The sequence below is a fragment of the Balaenoptera ricei genome, chromosome 3 (genome assembly GCF_028023285.1).
Source record: "Balaenoptera ricei isolate mBalRic1 chromosome 3, mBalRic1.hap2, whole genome shotgun sequence".
Classification (NCBI taxonomy): domain Eukaryota; kingdom Metazoa; phylum Chordata; class Mammalia; order Artiodactyla; family Balaenopteridae; genus Balaenoptera; species Balaenoptera ricei.
The window spans coordinates 53,967,692-53,990,350 of NC_082641.1; the positions used below are offsets into that span (position 1 = coordinate 53,967,692).

At 41.1% G+C, this 22,659-nt stretch overlaps 1 protein-coding gene across 14 annotated transcripts in view; it reads left to right on the plus strand.

Moving 5' to 3' along the window:
* MAST4 (microtubule associated serine/threonine kinase family member 4) overlaps window positions 1-22,659 on the plus strand; it is a 562,265-nt gene that overhangs the window by 520,760 nt on the left and 18,846 nt on the right. For 11 of the 14 annotated variants that reach the window (XM_059916517.1, XM_059916503.1, XM_059916504.1 and 8 more), the window contains 10 exons: window positions 1,299-1,507; window positions 3,294-3,432; window positions 4,780-4,912; window positions 5,777-5,942; window positions 8,353-8,454; window positions 14,855-14,977; window positions 15,180-15,292; window positions 17,089-17,216; window positions 17,552-17,787; window positions 22,001-22,201. In XM_059916517.1, the coding sequence (XP_059772500.1) occupies window positions 1,299-1,507; window positions 3,294-3,432; window positions 4,780-4,912; window positions 5,777-5,942; window positions 8,353-8,454; window positions 14,855-14,977; window positions 15,180-15,292; window positions 17,089-17,216; window positions 17,552-17,787; window positions 22,001-22,201 (1,550 nt within the window). The remainder of the gene's footprint in view (window positions 1-1,298; window positions 1,508-3,293; window positions 3,433-4,779; window positions 4,913-5,776; window positions 5,943-8,352; window positions 8,455-14,854; window positions 14,978-15,179; window positions 15,293-17,088; window positions 17,217-17,551; window positions 17,788-22,000; window positions 22,202-22,659) is intronic. The other 3 variants (XM_059916508.1, XM_059916509.1, XM_059916515.1) reach the window with 1 other exon arrangement.

The following is a 22,659-nucleotide window of genomic DNA, read 5'->3' on the forward strand; positions in this document are numbered from 1 at the left end:
GGATCACTCTGACATATTGGTCCAGGAGGAATATAGGGTGTCCTAGTCCCCTTCGAGTTCATTTTTTGGAGACAATGAAAATCACTAGTGAAAAATGCATCTCAGATAACCCCTTGTTTAGGAAACAGACTACTGGATGTACTTTACTATGACTGATAGCTTTTCGGGTAAATTATTACTTAGTTGATCATTGCGTTTGTTTCAGGACAGCCTCGTATAACCTGTTACACACTTCTAATGATGATGGCTCTTTAGGTAAATTATTAATGATTTGAGAATTGTCTAACCTGAGAGTTCAAACCTGTTGTCCCTTAATAATGAGATAAGTGAGGAGTAACTTATGAGAAAAGGAGCCCGTCCAAGACATTTTCCTTCTTGCTCATCATTTCCAGGTGGGGTTTGAAGGATCCTCCTCCGAATTACTTCCTTTCTCTACATCATTTGAAGCTTCAGGGAGTCCATTGTCTTTACCCAGACAGAATTGGTTCTGTAGAGTATTTGGGTGAGGCTTTTGGCAGAAATTCCATGCGGCCTGCTCATTTTACAGTACAGTTGCCAGACACCTCAGCTGTGGGTCACATGGACCAGAAATGCAGTGTACTCTGGACCCCCTTTTAGGTTGGGAAATGCATTTCCTGTTGAAACAGGCATAGGTGTAACTCATGCCGAGGTCTGTAGTGAAGAAATATGCTACTCTTTGTAGCAGGGACGGCAGCCGCATATGACCTATTACATACTTCTTATTTATCTAGAAAGTTCATGGGGAGTAAATTACTCTCAAGTTGGAGGCCAGCTACTTTAAGAAGCTATAGTCTATGGTCCCGTTTTGTAGATCCCATGAGTATCATATAGAAAATTATTGCTTTAGTCAGTTGGGAAAAAATGCCTAATAGATATCTAATGCTAGAAAGGATCTAGCTCAGAATATGTTATGTACTTTTGTTCATTGTTTTCCTGTTTTAACTTATATATCAGATTTTGTTCTGTTATAGAAAAACTGAAAACAACAGCTGGCTACTGGAAAGTAGCTCACTCTGGAGACTGTCCATTTTCTTCCGTGAAATGAAGCAATGAAATGAATTTGCCTTATGTGTGACCTGTAACTTTTATTGAAAGAATTTTTTAAAAAATCAATTAGCCAAAGGACTTTGGCCTGGAATGGAATGTTTGTAGTTGCCAGCATAGCTTATGTGGGCTGGATCCCGGCTATCACGTGAACATAAAAAAAAAAAAGTGGTGTACTGTACCCAGAAACATCCCCTCTTCCTTTGAACACCAACTCTTGTGCTCCTTTTCAGGGCAGTCTATTTTGTTCGGCATAAGGAGTCGCGGCAGAGGTTCGCCATGAAGAAGATTAATAAACAGAACCTCATCCTCCGAAACCAGATCCAGCAGGCCTTTGTGGAACGGGATATCCTGACTTTTGCAGAAAACCCTTTTGTTGTCAGCATGTATTGCTCCTTTGAGACCAGGCGCCACTTGTGCATGGTCATGGAATATGTCGAAGGTGAGTCACTCTGACACAGAGAACATGACACCTGTACCCAGAAACCACTGGCTCATTTGTGCGGCTGACGCTTTCTGTACTTGTGCCATACGATGGTTGTATCCACGTAGGATCCAAGGCCAGGCAATTAGATGGCTGTATTCCCAGTCATTATCTTCTCATAATTGCTTGCAAAGTGCCAGCTCTACTATAACAAAGGGAAAATTAGTGCTATTTGGAAAAAGGTTGTTTTCCCTTTTTAATAGCTTTTCATCCTAAGTACCTCCTCTCAATTGGTCATTAAAGTTAGAATATAGGTGATGGGCTTTTTCCTACTTATTTTTATCACATATCATGAAAACATTCATTACAACGGATCTTCTTAAGGAAAGTATGAAAAATATATCCTTTTTGGTGTATGGTGTGAAATTAAAGGTGAGTTAGGAGAAAGATACATTCAAGAAAATCTTAACTTCTAATCTAAAAAAATAATATAAATCAACTTATTTACAAAAGAGAAATAGATTCACAGACATAGAAACCAAACTTATGGTTATCAAAGGGGAAAGGGGGGAGGATAAATTAGAACTATGGGATTAACAGATAGACACCACTATGTATAAAATAGATAAACAACAAGGATTTAGTGTACAGCACATGGAACTATATTCAGTATCTTGTAATAACCTATAATGGGAAAGAGTCTGAAACTGTACACCTGAAACTAACACAATATTATAAATCAACTATAGTTTAATTTTAAAAAACTAACTTTTTTTCTTTTGGAAGTTTGTGGTCTACCTTTTAAATGCTCCAAGTAATCTTATTTCCGTCAATTTTACATGAAATTGTTGAGTGTTTCCATAGCCATGACTTATTGACATAAATAAAGCTAATAAAATGAATAGATAAGCAAGGGCCAAAACAATTTTCTTTTTTTAAAAAATTTTATTTTATTTATTTTTTTATATAGCAAGTTCTTATTAGTTATCTCTTTTACACATATTAGTGTATATATGTCAATCTCAGTCTCCAAAACAATTTTCAAAGCATCTAATTTAAGCCCTTGTGATTGTTTGAACAGAATCCCAAAACTTATAACTTGAAGAACCGTTAAATATCGTTTTCATTTTGCAGATGAATGAACTGAAACCCAAGAAGGGGTTTCACTAGATATTTAGTGGTAGGTACAAGACAAAAACATAACTTGCCTGATTTCCACCCATTGTTCTTTTCACCACACCAGTACTTTGCTTTATTAACTTTTGTTATGGTTATTTTAACAACAATAACTAACGTTTATCACGTTTAATATGTGATGACAGCATCCTGAATTCTTTACACAGATTACCTCATTTAATCCTCACAATAAAAGGGATGACACTATTCATATCCTGATATTACAGCTGAAAGAACCAAGACCAGCTTGCCTAAGATGTCGCCACCTGTAAGAGTCAGAGCCGGAATTTGAACTCAGGCAGCCTGATTCCACAATCCATGTTTTAAAATGGTTTATTTTAAATCGTCACACTGTTCCTAAAACACATCATCAGTTCTTCAACATTCAGTTTCACTTCAGGCCACATCTGCTCTCTCATGAGCAGCGCTTCTTAAATAAAAGTCTGTATTTTCTCCACACCACATCATAAATAGAAACATGATTACCTAACACAGTCTCCACTTATGAACACGATCGACTATGTCTATGGATAGATACCATTCTACTTTGAAATTCTGCAGTCTAAACTGGCGGTCTTTAATCCTAGCTGATACTATACCTGCTAAGTCTTTTTCTTGTGTTTTATAGGAGGTGACTGTGCTACCTTAATGAAGAACATGGGTCCTCTCCCTGTTGATATGGCCAGGATGTACTTTGCTGAGACAGTCCTGGCCTTGGAATATCTACATAATTATGGAATTGTACATAGGGATTTGAAACCAGACAAGTATGTACACTGATGAAATACATCTTTTTATCACACAATACAAAAATTTTTATGTCTATAAAAATGTTTTCTTTTAATGCTGCTTTGTACATTTTAAAATTCTCCCATAATGTTCCCAAATGAGTTATTTTTAGCAGTATACATGCTGATTTTTGTATAATCTTTTTAAAGGCTATGGTGTTTACAATAGCAGCTTATAAGAAACAAACAAACAAACAAAGAGTATTAAGCCAGGGTTAGTTAATTTTTTTTTAGTTTTTTTAATTATGTAAATAATAGGTACATAGAATGCTATGAGTTGTTTTCTGGATAGTTTCTGCATTTAGAATCATACTTAGATAATTTTTTCTCCCCCAAGATGATATCCTTTATATTCTATTCTATTTTATTCACAATTTAATTTTTTATTTAATTTTTAGTCTATGTGGAGTTCATTTTGGTGTCTGATTTGAGATAGACTATTTCTCCCCAAATGACTAGGTATTCATCTTGACACCATTTATTAAATGTTCCATGCTTTCTCCACTAATCTGAGACATCTCTAGAAGTATTTCTTATTAATATGTAAAGATTTTAAGTGTGCCGAAATTTTATAAAATTAACTTATGCTCATTACAGAAAATTTGGGAAGTACAAAAAGAAAAAACTTCATTCACAACATTCCCAAACGAAGACAACTATTAGAATTTTGGCATGTATCCTTCCAATAGCTTTATTTTTTTTAACTCCTCCACTCCTTTAATTTTAAAATAATTAAAATTTTCTTTGCCACTTAAAATGAAAAAAATTTAACTGTAAATTCATAAAGCTTTCAAATGTGAATTCTTTGCATGTATAAGACATGTAGGTCTTGTGCTTAGTGAGTAGACACTTAAGTTCGAGCCAGAAGTTGAAATCTGGAACAATGCTACATTTTTCTTCCAAGTTCTTAATCTTTTGTCTCATTTGAATCACAGATTGGTTGCTTATGTTAGTTGCTGATGTGTGACGTGGGATTATCAGTAGCCCTATCTCAGCTCTTTTCTTATTCTGGAAATGGAAAGGTGTCAGAGTCCCATACTTGAATTTTTCTGAGAGCTTCAAGTTGTAAATGATGTTGTATGTGACTGCTCCAAGGAAGATGGGCTGAGCCCGGTCTCTGGCCCTCCCTTGTGGATTACTCTCGGCCGCCAGATACACATATTTAACATCTTTGTGTGACTTCACCTCTTTGCAGGCTGGGTTTTGTGATAAGATTGATACCTATATATTCCATAGTCTTATCAATTCACAGTGGGAGGGAGAAAAGTAAAAACAAGAAATGAGCTTCAAAGTGAGTGTTGTAATATATGTCCTTCTGCTTCACAGTTTGTTGGTCACCTCCATGGGGCACATAAAGCTGACAGATTTTGGATTATCCAAGGTGGGACTAATGAGCATGACTACCAATCTTTATGAGGGTCATATTGAGAAGGATGCTCGAGAGTTCCTGGACAAACAGGTAAGCTTGCGTGCTGTTTGGTTCCAGAGAGAAATACAAAGTGCAAGGTTGACAGTGGAATTCAGAATCAGCTCGCCTAGGCCATCTTGACATTAGTGCTGGGGCTTTAGATGTCTGTATAAGCCTTAACGTTTAATAAAGCGCAAATTGCTTCCATTTTTCTCTCTGGGCCTCTTTGAAATGTCGGTCCCTCCACATTCCTCCCTCGACATTATGGTCTATTAGTAAGATGAACGATCTAATTGCACACAAGTGAGAGTGTGAGAGAGACAAATGGAAAAACTGGTTTTGTAAGGAATTCGGGAGTCTCAGTAGAGCCTTCATGAAACTCATGATGCGTTGTACAATCACAGGTGCCAAACTCCGAGCCATGGCCCATTTCCCTTTAAGCATGCCTCATTACCATGTGCCCACAATCTGTTCATTGTACAGTTACTTAAGGTGAACACATCTCAACTGTCAGGCTTTTATGAAGTAACCAGGATGTGAATATATTTCAGTCATATAAATACTAAAACTCTCTCTGATAGTGACAGACGAAAAAATGCAGTATTATTTTAAATCCAAGGATTACAAATGTTTTTGTAAAGTAAGTAAAACTACTCAAATTTGAAATTAGACATTACACACAGTTTCACATTAGAGCAGCATTTTAAACTTTGCTTTTTTTGGTATTTTAAGTAATTCATTGCTTTTGGTACGATAGATACCAACTTAGAATCACTGTTCTTAAGTTCTTTGTCCATGTGGTTCCATGTGGTTGAGCAGGTGCACTCTAGGCAAAATAATTGATATTTAGCCATCTTGCTCATTTTAATTCATGTCTACTATTCTAATTATTCTAATATTGCAATCATCTTTTAGGTCTGTGGCACACCTGAATACATTGCACCAGAAGTGATTCTGAGGCAGGGCTATGGGAAGCCGGTAGACTGGTGGGCCATGGGGATTATCCTCTATGAATTTCTGGTTGGATGCGTGCCATTCTTTGGGGACACTCCAGAAGAGCTATTTGGACAAGTCATCAGTGGTAAATATTGTCAGCAGTTATCTCTAAGCCACTGTTGGGAAGCAGCTATTTAATGTAATTCTGGGGAGTATCAATGTTTTTACTAAAATGTTAACCTTTATCAGAGGGCTTAGCCAACAAATTAAAAGAACTCACTCATCATAGCACATAACTGACTTTCACAATCTCAAGAGAGCAATTTGTGTTGGGAATTGATCTGAGGAAGTTTTGTTAACACGGAATTTGGAAATGTACTAGCAATGTGACCAATTTTTATGGTGTACTTTTTCTGCAGAAGAAATTGGTGTGGGATTTGCAAATGATTTCACTGCTGTCCAGTCTTCCTTTCCACAGTAGGAAAGTTGCACCAGGGAAGAAAAGGTTAACGTGGGTAACATTTACACAAATGGGAAAAATGGCTATTGGCACGGTGAAGAAATTAACAAAAATGTAATAAACCCTAAAACAAATGTCTACCAAATAATAAATAATGAGAATGGGGAGGAAGCAAATTTAATCCACAGATTGTTAATGATTTCATTGGTAGTTGTTACGGTGTAATGTTATTTCTTAACAGCTGTTCATCTTTCATTTAAATTCAATAACCTTTAGATCTTAACCTGCAAGCTGACCCTAACTATTGTTATGTGGCTTGTGGCAAAACTAAATGATAATTAAATAGGCATTATTACTACCCTACCTGCTGTTTTTATAAATTTCCCTGGAGCAGAGATCAAAAAGGCCTCTCTTCCTCAAAGTTTGTCAGTCATCACTCACATCTTCATCACCTACCTCTGGTCCATTCTGGACTGTGCTTAGAGTGTCCAACAGTGGAAATAGGCGGACAATTCCTTTTGGTATGAGGAGCCTCTTAATCACAGCATTATTTTCCATCATTGACTTTGCAAGCCAGGCATATTTGTAAACTTTAACAAAGTAGATTCGTGAGTTGCCTGCAGTGTATAACCCTTTTATACAATATCTGAGCTCTTTATGGATTTATAACTAGGCTGTTTTCTGATATACCAAGGATGAATGGCAAAAGGAATCAACTGTTTAATTAACACAAGCAGCAAATGCTGGCTTTGTTCTGTTGATGCCTTATGGCTCAGATGCATATTCATGTTTTATTTTCCAAATCAGATTTAAACTGCAGCAGAGGAAGCTAGAGGCAGGCACATGCAGAAATAACTCATGTTTTTATTGCATTCCCATGCACACAAGCATGCACACCTATCTTCAGGCAAACTCCTTTAGAATGTAGAACATATTCTAATATTTATGACAGATTTTAAGTACTTCCATTACTACAACTCCTTGGGGTTTTTCTTCTTCTTCTTCTTCTTCTTCTTCTTCTTCTTCTTCTTCTTCTTCTTCTTCTTCTTCTTCTTCTTCCTCTTCCTCTTCCTCTTCCTCCTCCTCCTCCTCCTCCTCCTCCTCCTCCTCCTCCCCCTCCTCCCCCTCCTCCCCCTCCTCCTCTTCTCCTCCTTCTTCTCCTCCTTCTCCTCCTCCTTCTCCTCCTTCTTCTCCTTCTTCCCCTTCTCCTTCTCCTTCTCCTTCTCCTCCTCCTCCTCCTCCTCCTCCTCCTCCTCCTCCTCCTCCCCCTCCTCCTCCCCCTCCCCCTCCCCCTCCTCCTCCTCCTCCTCCTCCTCCTCCTCCTTCTTCTCCTCCTTCTCCTTCTCCTTCTCCTTCTCCTTCTCCTTCTCTTCTTCTTCTTCTTCTTCTTCTCCTTCTTCTCCTCCTTCTCCTCCTCCTTCTTCTCCTTCTTCTCCTTCTTCTCCTTCTTCCCCTTCTCCTTCTCCTTCTCCTTCTCCTTCTCCTTCTTCCTCCTCCTCCTCCTTTCTTCTTTCTTCTTTCTTCTTTCTTCTTTCTTCTTTCTTCTTTCTTCTCCTGTCTTAGCATTTTGACCTTTCCTTTGTCTCTGGAAATGGTTATTTTTACAAAATTATTTTTTGCTTCTTGGATCTGAAGAACTCTGGGGCTGTAGCCAGATTCTCAGTTGAGGATGATGGTAGAAGAGAAACCCTGACTCCCCACGATCCCTGGATGGGCGATCGCCTAAAACACAGAAGTTTAGAGTTTCTGCTATATTGAGCCCTCTTAATAACTAGAGGACCAATTAGTAGTGACCCAGTTCTACCAAAGAAAAGTGAATCAAAAACGCAGATGAGAGGTACTGCTCGTTGAAGTGTTCTCTCCCTGCCTTGTTGACAGCTGTGCTATTCATATCTTGTGCAACAGTGCTTCTCAGACTTGACTGGGCCTAGGAATCAACTGAAGGTCTTGTTAAAAATGCAGATTCTGAGTCAGCAGGTCTGGGGTGGGGCCTGAAATTCTGCATTTCTAACAGACTCCCGGGTGATGTCCATGCTGTTGGGATGTGGACTAGCCTTTCAGCAGTGAAGTCGTAAACTACTTTTCTTCCTTTTAGATGAGATCAACTGGCCTGAAAAGGATGAGGCGCCACCACCTGATGCCCAGGATCTGATTACCTTGCTTCTCAGGCAGAATCCCCTGGAGAGACTGGGAACAGGTTAGAGCACATACGTTTTAATTTTGCTAATACGCAGGAAATAATGTCAATGTGGAGCACTCAGAGGTTTGTGTTTTTGTTTTGCTTTTTTTCTTCATAGGAAACATCTGTTGGTTGATGTAGAATATGACTACAATATGTTATAACAATAATATTTTGGATTTTTTTTTCCTGATTCAGAGTAGTATGTATGCTAGGAGGGTTGGTGGCTGTTGTTTGTCTTTTTTGGTTATTGTTTTTCTTCTGTTTTGCAAAGCAGAAATTATTCTTAATTTGTTTCAGTAAATAAAATTTCTCTGGAAGAAAACCTCAAGGGCACATGTAACTCTTCTGTCCTGAAAAGCATGAATCTTAACATATTTGAAACAGAGGATTAGGGATGTGGAGGTTTTTTTGTTTGTTTGTTTGTTTGGGGTTGTAAAATATATATATATTCCTAGAAGGATCTGACCCAGCAGTTACTATCTGCAGGCTTTGAAACAGGTTATCAGTACTTGAACTAATTATTGGAAATGAGTGCCTGGGGTTGATCAGCACCATGGCCCAAGAAAGAGGATTAAAAAAAACTGACTTTCAAGATTAAGGAGATAGTAGATTTATTTCCTGCTGATTATTTTTCCTGACCTGCTACCAGTTTTTTGTTTTTGCCAGCTCTTTTTCCTTTTCTTCCTTATATTCTGAATAGACAGACTTAGAGATCCCAATACAGAGTCCTAGCCAACCCCAGTATATGAATTTATCTAGATGAGACTAAATAATAAACACATATAACATACACGCATGCACACACACATACAGCACACACCACACACGCACACCGTGTCGATACAAATTTTCATCCGTGAAAACTGTTGACTTGATGGGTTGTTTACTCTGAGCTGTTTCATTCTACCTCATTTTGCTAGAAAGATCAGAAAATACTGACGAGATCATTCTCTCACCCAGTTTTTCCAAGGCCAAAATCATTTGCAACAGCTCCAAATATATATCTTATATTGTTCTCCACTTTTGCTCACAGCTTCCCCAGTTGGAAAGCTCAGTTCTTGCTTAAGTATGGAATGCTGTGCTACCTAGAGGTTATGATGATGCATTAAAACCCCTGGGCCCAACCTTTATTTTGTAAATAAAGTTTTATTGAAACACAGCGATGCTGTTCAGTCACATATTGTCTATGGCTGCCTTCATGCTACTCTGGCAGAGTCGAATAGTCATGAACAACTGCATGGCCCACAAGGCCTAAAACATTTACTTTGTGGCTCTTGACAGAAAACTCTTGAAGACCCTGCATTAGAGAATCCAAGTAGTTTTGGGGTTTTTTTTTTTTGGCCGTGCTGTGCAGCTTGTGGTCTCTTTAGTTCCCCAATGAGGGATTGGACCCGGGTCCACAACAGTGAAAGCTCATATCCTAACCACTGGACCGCTAGGGAATTCCCAAGAAGTTTTAAAATCAGGACTCAGTTGGCAAAACTGCTTTGAGTTTCATACTGGAATACCATGTGTTTTTTGCCTTTTTCAGTGGATGAGTGGGCCTTTAACTAGGAAAGGCAATATAATGGGACTTAAAGGGATAAACTCTGGAGTCAGATTGCCTGAGTTTAAATCTCAGCTGTGTGACCATGAGCAGGTTGTTTTCCCTTGTGTGCCTCACTTCCTCATCTATAAAATGGAGCTGACAGTAGCACTATATCCCAGGACTTTTGTGAGGATAAACGATCATCGACTCTGGCTCTTAGGACCAGATGTGACACTGCTGCGGTATTATCATTTTTATTTTTCTGCGTATATAATCTCTTGCTTTCCCCTTTGGACATGTGAGATTTAGAAATTGTGGTGGTGCCCCTACTTTTGGGCTGACTGAACTCTTTGAACAGAATCCTTTATATTTCTTGTCGCCCTATTTGGTTTTCCTTTTGTCTGAAGTGACTAGCAAACTGGTTATTTCCCACCATCTGTGACCTGCAGTTAGATTTGCTTTATAGTTCAAACGATAAGAGTAGCTGTCCCAGAATGGGTGTCAAGGCTCTGTGTGGGGCAGAGTTTTGAGGGGTGATTTTACTCACTTGAGCCAAATATGAGAAACAGTGGCATTTTAAGATTGTCCTACAACAATACAAGTATCTATTTGTATATCCTAATCAGCTGTCCCAGGGGAGTGTTGTCCTAAGGTAGGGCTAAAAATATATTGGAATCAGCACACCCCCTAAAGAGTTCCCTTCAGTGTTTGCGTGTCACTTTGGAGAGTTTTCCTCCTTAGTATTCTGCCCATTTCTGTCCTCTTTAAGAATATGTGGGGCTTCCCTGGTGGCGCAGGGGTTGAGAATCTGCCTGCCAATGCAGAGGACACGGGTTCGAGCCCTGGTCTGGGAGGCTCCCACATGCCGCGGAGCGACTAGGCCCGTGAGCCACAACTACTGAGCCTGCGCATCTGGAGCCTGTGCTCCGCAACAAGAGAGGCCGCGATAGTGAGAGGCCCGCGCACCGCGATGAAGAGTGGCCCCCGCTCCCCGCAACTGGAGAAAGCCCTCGCACAGAAACGAAGACCCAACACAGCCAAAAATAAATAAATAAATTAATTAATTAAAAAAAAAAAAAAGAAGATGTGGACACTGGATTCAGCTTCACTTAACAAGACAGGGCTATGATGGTGGTCAGTACATCCATGTTTATATATCATACGCTGCAAGTTATCTCCGCACATTTTCTCCTTGACCGCTGCTTTCGGTCTTTTCAGGGTTTGACAGATTGAGAAACAAATCTTCTAGCAGAAGCTCAAAAGAGACATTCAAAAGACCCTGCCCAAGCTCTTAGCATTGTCGAGGAGAGCTTGTCAAACAGGCAGGTCCAACGTGACAGGTCCCAGTAGGGCCCGGAGAATGAGGCTGAGAATCTCGCAGGCTTGCCATGCTGCTTCCAGTGACAGCATTTTGGATTTAATGCATATTTAGCGGACAAAATAATGTACCGTGAAAATGTGCAAGTGCGCATTTGCCCGAGAGACTAGAGAGACTGAGAAAAAGGAGTGTGAAGAACATAATGGATGTTTAAGAAGCTTCTATGAAGGGAGAGGAAAGCTCAAAGGAGAACATTAGTGCCAAAGCATAACTTGCAGTTTGGGACCTTGTCGTACTTGAACTCGACTGTTGAACTTGCAGAGTATTGAGTGGCAGCCAGGCTCACTGGACTTGAGAGCTGCTCAGATGTGACTGACTCCCACCCATGAGCCAGCTGGGAGGTCGTGAGTCATTTCTTCATTGCCCGGAGTCTCAGTTTCCTAATCTATGGAAATGGGCATGTTACACACCTCGAGGGATTATTGTGAGGATTGAGTGCAGGCATGTTTATGAAGGTATCTGGTACATTAACCTAGTGCATAACAGGAGCTCAAGAAATAGTCACTCTCCCTTCCCTTCCTGGTGAATTCTTACAGTGAGAGCTGACATTTGCATGAGTTCCTGTGTCTGATGATTTGTATTTGGCTCGTAAAGCCATCATCTATATTATACCAACGGTTTAGCCCAGAGTTAATTTTTCCCCAATGTGTCCATTTGATTCTTTTGTTCCCCATCTCTCCAAAAGTGCATGAGAAACATGACCCAGTGAGAAGCAACTGCTTCTCAGTGGGGCACAAAGGCCAAAGGGTGAGAACTGTGCACTGGGTCGGCAGTGGGCTGGGGCTCCTTGGGTAGAACCCATTTGGCACTCGTCACAGAGAGGAAGCGAACGCTCTCACCGACGTGGGTGGGTCCCAAAGGTTAGCAGGTCGGGGAGCTAACACTCCGGATATTGTCTGGAAGTGTCTTTCGAGCCTTTGAGTCTAGAGAACTATGCTTTTCTGGGTAAAGTTGAAAGACCTGGGCGTGTCAGAGCTGTCCTTTGCTGTGGCAGCTGAAGTCATAGTCATCGCTGGATAGTGCATGGTGGGCCACTAAGTAGGGCTTGACTCTTTGGACCTCAGTGTCACTGGCACAGTGAGGGAGTTGGATAGATAAATACTTAAGCCCTTTTAACTTCTCCAAGAAAAGACCACTGGAAGAAAATGTCCCTGGCAGCTGTGTTTGAGGATGTTGATTGGGATAGAAGAGAACCAGGATACATGGAAGACTGGGGTTGGACTGGGCAGAGGTGCTGGGAATTGGCTGTTTGGCTGTGTTCCCCAGGATCTGCAGTCGAGAATCCGTTTGTAAACTGATGCGAGAAAGATGGCAGGGTAGAATCCAAACTGAAACATGCCTCCCCCTTATATGGCCTGTGGCGCTGTGGCACTGAGGATGGACCTGGGTGTTTTTAGACAGACCTCGGCTCAGCCCCTCTAACCCTTACTCACCTAGTAATCATGGTCCAGTATGCTTTACTGCTCATTTACTTTCCCCATCCACAAATGGGGTTGACAATACCTACTTCGTGGGGTTACTTTCAATGGTTTAATTAAAAGAAGCAACTTCCTCTAGCATCTAGTGTAATACTAGTCAAAGTTGGCCCTCAAATCACAGCTGCTAATGCTTTTGCTGTTGGGATCAACATCAGACTTGAGTATTGTGCTATAAACATGGAAAAAGCCTGGCTGGAATTCTATATGAAGATTCTAATCAAATGCTTTGTAAAGAGCCCATTCTCCCTTTTTGGGGGGTGATTTTTCCACTTTGTTTTTTTCTCTCTGTTCCATTGTCTTCAGAACACTGGTTTCCCCTGGCTGGGTTTAGAGCTCTAGCCAGCCTGCCCCTTGTGCTCAAGGGACCCACTGGGGACAGAGCCACGTCTTTGAAGCTTACAGACAGTTCCCCAGCCCCAAGATCCAAGCCCATTTTTCATTCAGCTTGCATTTCTCATCCTATTCCTTTTGTACCCCACTGAGGACAGGGTGAGAAGCATGAGTGACAACTGTATTAAAGAGGCATTTGCAACACACATCGAGGGGCATCTCCTGGTAGGGAGGCTGATTAGACCCTGGCACTAGTCTTGCGAGAAATCTCTCTTCCTGGAATTGTTTGAAGATTGATTCTTCCTTATCTCCCCCATCAATAGTGTGCATGTTGGTGGCAGGGCGGGGGTCTGATTTTCATGCTGGGATTTAATAAAATGTGTACCTTCTTCTCTTTACATGAGGGATAGTGTAATATTTTGATGGGGCCTGCCCTTCCAAAATCTCTCTTTAAAATCATGAACTGAATTAAAAATATTGTTTCACTGAATTGTGCTGTAATGCTAACTTGGCAAAAAGAAGCCTAAAACTTAGGGATTGTGATTGATGTTCATCACATGCATTATAAATCTATCAAACAGGTTTGCCAGTTTCTTTTTTTTTTCTCCTTTTTAAAATTTATTTTTATTTATTTACTTTTAACATCTTTATTGGAGTATAATTGCTTTACAATGGTATGTTAGTTTCTGCTTTATAACAAAGTGAATCAGCTATACATATACATATATCCCGATATCTCCTCCCTCTTGTGTCTTCCTCCCACCCTCCCTATCCCACCCCTCTACGTGGTCACAAAGCACCGAGCTGATCTCCCTGTGCTATGCGGCTGCTTCCCACTAGCTATCTATTTTACATTTGGTAGTGTATATATGTCCATGCAACTCTCTCACTTCGTCCCAGCTTACCCTTCCCCCTCCCCGTGTCCTCAGGTCCATTCTCTACATCTGTGTCTTTATTCTTGTCCTGCCCCTAGGTTCTTCAGAACCATTTTGTTTTTTTTTGTTTTTTTTTGATTCCATATATATGTGTTAGCATATGGTATTTGTTTTTCTCTTTCTGACTTACTTCACTCTGTATGCCAGTCTCTAGGTCCATCCACCTCACTACACATAACTCAATTTCATTTCTTATTATGGCTGAGTAATATTCTTACTTAAGAATCTGTAATCCACAGAATATAATTCCTACCAATGTTAATGAGCAATCCAATAAAATCAAATGTTAACCATTATATACAATTTAGGGAAAATTCATCTTTATTAAAACCTTACCTCCAGAGGAAATATTGCTGTGAACACATTTTGCACCTTCTTAGGTTTTTGGGGGGTTTGTAATGAGCAAGTCTGCTTTGTGCCAGCGTGTGTCCGCATCCCCAGGTTCAGCACAATGGGATTTTCAGTGGCCGCGTCATTAACCTTTGAAAAATGGAGGAAGTCATGGAAGAGTTAACAAAGAAAAACTGTGCTGTAACAACTGCTGTTAGCAAAATCAGATCTCCTGCTGATAAATTATGGAAGAATTTTTGGAGGTTTTGGTTGTAGAATGAAAAAGATTTCTCTGACTTCTTTAGTTCTCTGTTGATAGAACTTTTTTTGTGTTTTTCTTTTTTTTTGGTTGTTCTTTGAAACTGATTCTTACCTTTGCTGGGAGGATCATTTAACACGTTTCCCTCTGTCCTTCCCCTCCACTCCCTACCCCAAGGTGGTGCGTATGAAGTCAAACAGCATCGATTCTTCCGTTCCTTAGACTGGAACAGTTTGCTGAGACAGAAGGCAGAATTCATTCCCCAACTGGAATCTGAAGATGACACAAGTTATTTTGATAGTACGTGCATTATCTGACATAAAACATTATTTGGCCTTTACTTTGTAGAAAATCAGCTCTACTTTTGATAGTACCTTCCAGTCTTGAGCGCATGGGTTCTGAAACATAATGCTGCTTTGATATAAAAACTCATAATTAAAATATCTAAATTAAAAGCTGAAATTCTGAATAATTGGAACTGTTTCCAAACATTTCCCTGCAGCGCGGTCAGAGAAGTACCATCATATGGAGACTGAGGAAGAAGATGACACAAATGACGAAGACTTTAATGTGGAAATAAGGCAGTTTTCCTCATGTTCACATAGGTTTTCTAAAGTAAGTAAAATATGGCATAAACGTAGAAGGTCTCTGGGAGAATCTCCTACTGGTCAGATAGTTGGTGCCTTAAACAGCTGCACAGAATTGTAACAACCCCATGCAGTGTTTTGGGGCTTGAGATTTTTTTGGGGGGGTGGGTAATGACCCCACCATCTTGATAATCCAGAGTCCCTACCGCCCTGCAGGGGTATATTTCTCTGTTTCATGATCCAAAGATGAGTATCTTTTTTCTTGGAGGCAGAGACTTGCATTCATAGTCATTATTGGAGTACCTGATACCATTTACATGCTGACCCTGGTCTAGCTCAGTGCTGCCGGGCCCTGGAGGCGTCCTTCCATTTCTTTCATCTTATAGTGAAGGATGTTGAGCTCATTGTGTGCAGAGCCCTCTTCTAGTATCCCACGGAATACAACACAAAGGAGAAAGCTAGGTCCTTGACATAAGCCCAGACACTTGGGGACAGTTGATTGCGGAATGAGAAAGTGTCTTAACCGATGATAGAAAGTGTAAGTTGTTATATTAAAGGGGCAGTAGGAAGCCAAGCTAGAATTTTGGAAACGGTAGAAGATAAAATCGACATTGGAGAAAGATGCTTTTTCACTGGTAGTGGTAAGATTTAAAAGACAAACAAAACAAAGACACACCTGATAGTCCTGAGATGGGGGCAGGGCCCTAGGAAGATAGAAATGAACCTAGAGGGCATCCTGCCTTCCTTTTGCTATTTCCAGTAGCGATGTATTTTCTGTTGCCATGGCATTTTGCATGATTAGTGTGTAGCTTTTCTGTAGCATTGAGTGATTTTAAAGTGTTCCGTATCTTTTTCTGAGTGACTGCCCAGGGTGCATCTGCAAATTGGCTGGCTCTGCCCTCCCCATTCATAGGAAGGACATGGAGAGGTCGGGATTTCCCTGGAGGGGAGGCGCAGGTCTGGCCCAGAGACGGGACAGAAGCTTTGATAACACAGAGTGTGGGCTTTCCCAGTACTTGTTCTGTGGCCCATCAAAGCCAGCCCCTAAACTGTTCCCTGCCCACTGTCTCCTGTTCTTTAGCCACCTTCCTCCAAATCCCAGGAGATTATAGGAGGTCTAAGGTCCATTCCCATGAGAGCAGCAAGTGGCTGGGTTGGGCAGTAGTGAGCGCTTCCTGGGCTGGGCTCTCAGCTCCCTATTTTAGCTTCCATCTTCCCTGTGGTACAGCAGAGATCTGAGTTTGCCTAAGCTATGTTCCCCTTCAGTAATCCTGGTACCAACATATGAAACTGCCTGTCTGTATATGAGATTTATAAGCCAAACAAGTACCTCTGACTCCTAACCAAATATGCACTGCATCTCCCCCCAACATGTCTTGAAACAGGTAATTTATTCTTCTCTTCGCCCTCAATTCCAATTCATTTTTCTCCTTCCCGCCCCTGACTGGGGGCCATTAAATCTTTTTCTCTGTGATTTTCTTTTTCTGATTGACTTCATGGTTAAAAAGTAATCTAACATGTGCATCGATCCCAGGCCTAGAAACCGCAATGCATCTATGGATTTTGTTTGCAGATACAAAGTCCATAGTGAGATACGGTGAGAGGGTGATGAATTCATAGCTTCCCACTCCAAAAGGAAAAAATTGTACATTGACCACTCACCTCAGGACTCAAGTAAACAGCACTGGAAAGTACCTTTTGAATACAGTCCCAATTCAAACTTCGGTCATAGTCTCAGGTTGTTCTGCCAGGATTTGTTTGTTTTTTTATTCTGATAATCCCTTTCAAGAAGGTATTAATAAGCACTGACTATTTGCCTTGCAGGTTTTCAGCAGTATAGATCGAGGTACTCAGAATCCAGGAGAAGAGAAGGAAGACCCTGGGGACAAAACCAAAAGCACAACTTTGCCATCCACGGAAACATTAAGCTGGAGTTCAGAGTATTCTGAAATGTATGTGAAATTCTTGTAAACAAATATCATGAAAAGCAGCTACTAGGACAGTGGCTCTTAAACATGAGTGTGCATCCGAATCTTCTGGAGGGCCTGTACAAGCAGATTGCTGACTCAGGAGATCCGGGATAGGGGCTTAGAATGTGCATTTCTAACAAGTTCCGTGGGATGCTGATTCCGTTGGTCTGGGCACCACACTGTAAGAATCACTGCCCTCGACGTGTCTTGGTTAGGCTACCTCAGTTCCATTTTTACCTGGTTTCTTCCAAAATTCACCTTGAACACAGTTTCATAGCATGTATAGATGCGTGACTTTGTTTTTGTTTTTAATTAAGGCAACAGTTATCCACGTCCAACTCTTCGGATACTGAAAGCAACAGACACAAACTCGGTTCTGGCCTGCTTCCCAAGCTGGCTATTTCGGCAGAGGCAGAACAAGATGAGGCTGCCCCCCACCCCAGAGAGCTGCATGAGGAGCCGGGAAAGGCAGCCCTCCCCGCTGCAGACAGTGCTCAGGAGGAGCCCGAGGTCAGCACTCCGGCCAGCACCATCAGCAGCTCCACCTTGTCAGGTAAGGCCCTGGGCGTGGCCCCTGCCATCCAGGCATCGCCCACCACGTTGAGAAGTGACCGCTGGCGCTCGGAGCCCCAGGCCTGGCCCAGCCAGGCAGCGACGATGGGCATTTTGTGTCACTAGACTCTCTCCACAGCCCCACTCCTTGAGCTTGGGCGACGGGCTCCTCAGAACTGAGATCGGATGTCTCAGACCCCTCTTTAGTGCATGGCTGTACGCCAGATCCTTCTTGCTTCACCTGTAGCCTTCACATCCTCTGCTGGGTTTCAGTGGCGTCCTTTGATGGCTGTCAGAACACAGTAAGGGAGCATGTTCTCTGTTGTGGATACAAAGGCATGCCTCGTGGACTTGCATCTAACTCAAAGTTACTAGTAAGCGACCCTGTTAAATAGTCAAATGGTCAAAATTACCCTCAACAGTGTCTTAAATCACCACCCATAAGGTACCGTGTAAGCCAGTTTTCCTTCTACTGTTGAGACGGGTGGGTGTTTCTTTGGAGGAGTTGGGTTTTGTTATGGGACCACTTATACCCAATAACCAAGCAGTCTGCACGTGAGACCCTCAGTCAGTGCAGCAAGATGCTTATTCTGTTTGCACAGCTGGCTAGAAACAGAAGCTGATGAGAATCTCAGGGACATATAAGAAAGAAGACAAGCAAGAAATTAGGTGGGCAAATATCTTGTATCTTTGATGGTTAAAAAAAAAAATACCTCATACCTCGATCTATACTTTTGAAGTGTTTTACTTCAAAAGTAACTTGGATATAAAGTTTCTTTAAGGGGAAAAAAAAAAGATGCTTATTCTTTGAGGTTCACGGATGGAGCGGGGAGAGGGGAGTCAGAAATACCGACACAGTCTCCGCTGCACACAAGCTGCCTTCCCAGCCTCTGGATAACTGACGCAGATAACCCTAAGACATCTGTGGGTGTGTGAGAAACAGTGGGGCTTGGGCCTTTCCTAGGGGGCGCTTTATGGTGTCACTTTTGTGTGAAGTAAACCTTCCTGACACCAGGAGCAGTATCTCCACAGGTTTTTAAAATGCTTACTGTATCATGGATACTTGGGGCCTTTAATCACGGAGGTGTCCTCATTAGATGATCGGCCTCGTGCTTCCCTCAGAGCAAGTCCTTGAAGTGCATTTCAAATATTATTCAGTGTATACAAATTTTATGCACAGCATGTCCTTCTACAGAGCAATATGTATTTATGCTTAAAAAATAAAAACATGGATATGGATTAAGGTTGCTATGATAAATGTTTTCATTAAGCCATATCCAGTATGCTATATTGATAACCATGAGTGATTCCAAGAATTTTCATGAACATTTTTTTAACTAACTGAATATTCGTGGTGTAATGTTTTCATCCTGTTTTGAATCATTTCAAAATTACAAATTTTACAGGCTGGGTTTATTTCCGCCTCACTAAAAAGTCTGGTTCTGTGGAGCTTCACATGAGCTTACAGTTGATCATGGGGAAGAATGCTATTGGGTTTTTTCCTTCTCTCTCTTCACCTCAGTTCTGTTTCCATGTAGGGTAATTCCACTTGTCCTAAATCTAGAGAGCCAAGAGAACAGCAATGAAGAAGTATTGTAGAAACAAGCTGGTAGTCTAAGATGCCTGACCATTTTTAGTTCATCTTGGTAGTCAGATCAAATGTAGATATGTCAAGTGTTTTATATTTCTGGTTACTAAGTTCTCATCTGTTTCTTAGTTATTATTTACTCTGAATAGAGTTACCTCTACTTCACATTTATTCTTAATATGATGAATTGTTTATGATCTCTTGGTCTCTTCTGCCTACTCACTATCAGAAAGGTAGGAGGTAAAAGGAGGGGAATGGTGTCTAAGCATTTGATTGATTACTTTCACAATTTAAAAAAAAATCTGTCTATATCCTGCTATGCATTATGATTAATAGATTCAAACCACCTTTCTCTCTGTCTCCCCCATACACACACTAAAAATAATCAAAGACCTTGGGGGCCGTACAGAATAGAGAGATGAGCTGATTTGCTCACAGCCAAGGATAATTAGGGAATCTGAAAACCGTGACTGTAGTAAAATTAAATTTGTTGATTTTTATATTGCTCCACCATCAAAAAGAAAGAATCCTTGACATTTACAGAACATTAAGGTGACATTATCTACCACTGGCAGAAAAGAAACACACGTTTATATACAGTGCTATGAAATGAGATGGCGGGATGAAATGGCGGAGGCAAGAGGGAGGGATGATAAAAGAGAACATTGAATATTCACACTCTGGCATTTAGGGAAGTGCAGCTTTATACCTGTTTCTTTTTTCATGACTACGATGTATTTGAATCAGTGAAAAGTAAGTCTTGAAGTTTTAGGTGTAGTGCTTGAATGCATCCAACAAATTATTCATTGTGAAGAGATTCAGCTTTTCAGTTCATGCTTGTCAGTGATCCCATCCAAGCCAAATTAGAAAGGAGAAGGGAGTGTGTAACTTACCCCAAGGTAAACTAAATGTTTCTGAGATAAGATTTTTTTGATTTGTGAAGCAGTTTTTGTCAAGTCCCTCAGCAGCTGATTTCTTCATTTAGAGTGAATAGAATAGATATGCTGTTATGTGGGACTGAGTCTGGCATATAGAAGTAGAAAGGTTGTTGATATCTGCCTTAAGATCGTCTTCCTTAGTAGGTCAGATGGGTGTCACATGGAAGTTTGTGAATCTTACCCTGTACCTACAGCACAGTAGGTGGCCATGAGCTGTGCTATGCCCAAGCCCACTGTCCCAAGTCCCAGGCTTCCCTTAGCTTGGACCCCACCTGTGGGTCTGTGCCACCTCTGTGAACTAGGACCAAACCTGCCGTGCAATTGAGTGATGTGTATATAGCACTGTAACAGAAATGTTAAGTCTGATTAAGCCTCTTCTCTAGGCAAAGAATGTCATGGTCAGCACTTTAAAATGTGCTGGTTGGTCTTTCAAAGGATCATTTATAATGGTATTAAATTCTCTGTGTGGATTGTATATCTTAATGTGGTGATAGTGTTGATGATTTTTAAAGCACAGGGGGCTTATAATATAGCATTTAGAAGGAAAAAGGAGATAAGCATTGTTTTTTTCTGGACAAAGATGTATTATCAGTGATTAAAAAAAGAAAGAAAAAGAACCCAGAAAACTGATAGCCTGTGAAAGAAAGAATAGGAGAAACCAAAAGGGATGGTCACTTGACTTTTTTCAACATGTCACTTCTGACAAGAGTAAAGAACTTTCTTTACTCTGGGCGTGTGCAACTACCAGACTGGTATCAGTGATTTTCCATTTCTGCATCCTTCTACGTGGTTACATGTTCTCTTATGTTCCTCTGCTGAGGGAAGTCCTAATTTTTTAACTTTAAAAAAAAACAAAACTCTCCAGTGTATACTGAGGATTAATAAAATTAAAAATAAAGAAGGTGTGATGGCTGGCTTAGAGGGGGACGGATCTTTTCACTTCCAGTAACTTCAGGGCAGATCAGCATTTGGCACTTTCTAGACTAAAGGCAAGAAGATGTAGGGAACCATTGGGTACCATAGTGAAGCATACCCTTTGTCTTGGCCTGTGAAATTTACAAGGAGGTCAGAGTGAAAGCAGGTGTGGGAAGTCAAAGGCGACCCTTTAGGCACTTTTCCATAAGTTACAAACCTGAGCCTAAGTGTGAGGTGTGTCCTAGAAAGATGGTAGGAGATGACATGGGCATAAATGTCCATGAAGTGACTAAATGATGTCCACATAGCAAAAACCAATATTAACAGCATTGCTAATGATGATCATTTGTGTCACAGGATGATCATACTATACGGTGGGCGTTGTGTGGTCCATAAGCTGATGTTTGGTTCGTGGCCTTTCATGGCGGGGTCGGGGGGAAGAGTTGTCTCTACTAGGGTTGTAAAAGACAGATTCTAAAAAGTAATTATTCTCCTAGTTAAATGGAGTCAACTGAGAGTTAGTGGACTTGTGTACAAGTAGAACGAAATCTGAATGGACACCTCTTTCATTCTTCCTCCTCCATGTCACTTTTCTCAAACCGGTCACATGATTTTCATGTTTGCCGGACACCACATGGACTCATGAACCACATGGGCATCTGTTCCCCAGCGTTTGTCCTTCCTTCTCTCTCTCTCTCTCTCTCTCTCCCCCTCTCCCCACCTCTCCTATCCCAGATTTTCCTGAACATGTTTATCCCTTCTTCTTTGTACAGTTGGCAGTTTTTCAGAGCACTTGGATCAGATAAATGGACGAAGCGAGTGTGTGGACAGTACAGATAATTCCTCAAAGCCCTCCAGTGAACCCGCTTCTCACGTGGCTCGGCAGCGATTAGAAAGCACAGAGAAAAAGAAAATCTCGGGGAAAGTCACCAAGTCCCTTTCTGCCAGTGCTCTGTCCCTCATGATCCCAGGAGGTAGAGAGACATCTACTTGCATGAAATTGTGTGATTTGTGCATGTTCACCCCCCGCCCCCAGGTTGCAATGCTGATTGACATACAAGATGGCTTGAAACAGTAGCGGGGGGTGTCCTGGCGCAGCCCTCCAGAGTGTCTCCCTGCAAGACCTCCAGAGCCCCCAGGGGCATATGTGGTTTATTCCTTCTCGCTTCTTTCTACGGCAGGAGATGAGGCAGGCTCCCTTCCCACAAAGGCTTATTTCTTTTATTTGTTTTCTTTCCTTGTCTCCCACTCCCCCCAAGTTAAGTGATAAATTTCCCTCTTCTGAATAATTTTCCTTCCCTAAACTATGCATCATTTGTATCCTTTACGGAGCTGTTTACAGCACCTGTGTTGGAAAGCTAAGTATAGTTCTTCTCATCTAATTAACGAGGAAATCGACACAGAGAACATAAGTTTTTCGTTTCTGGGGATG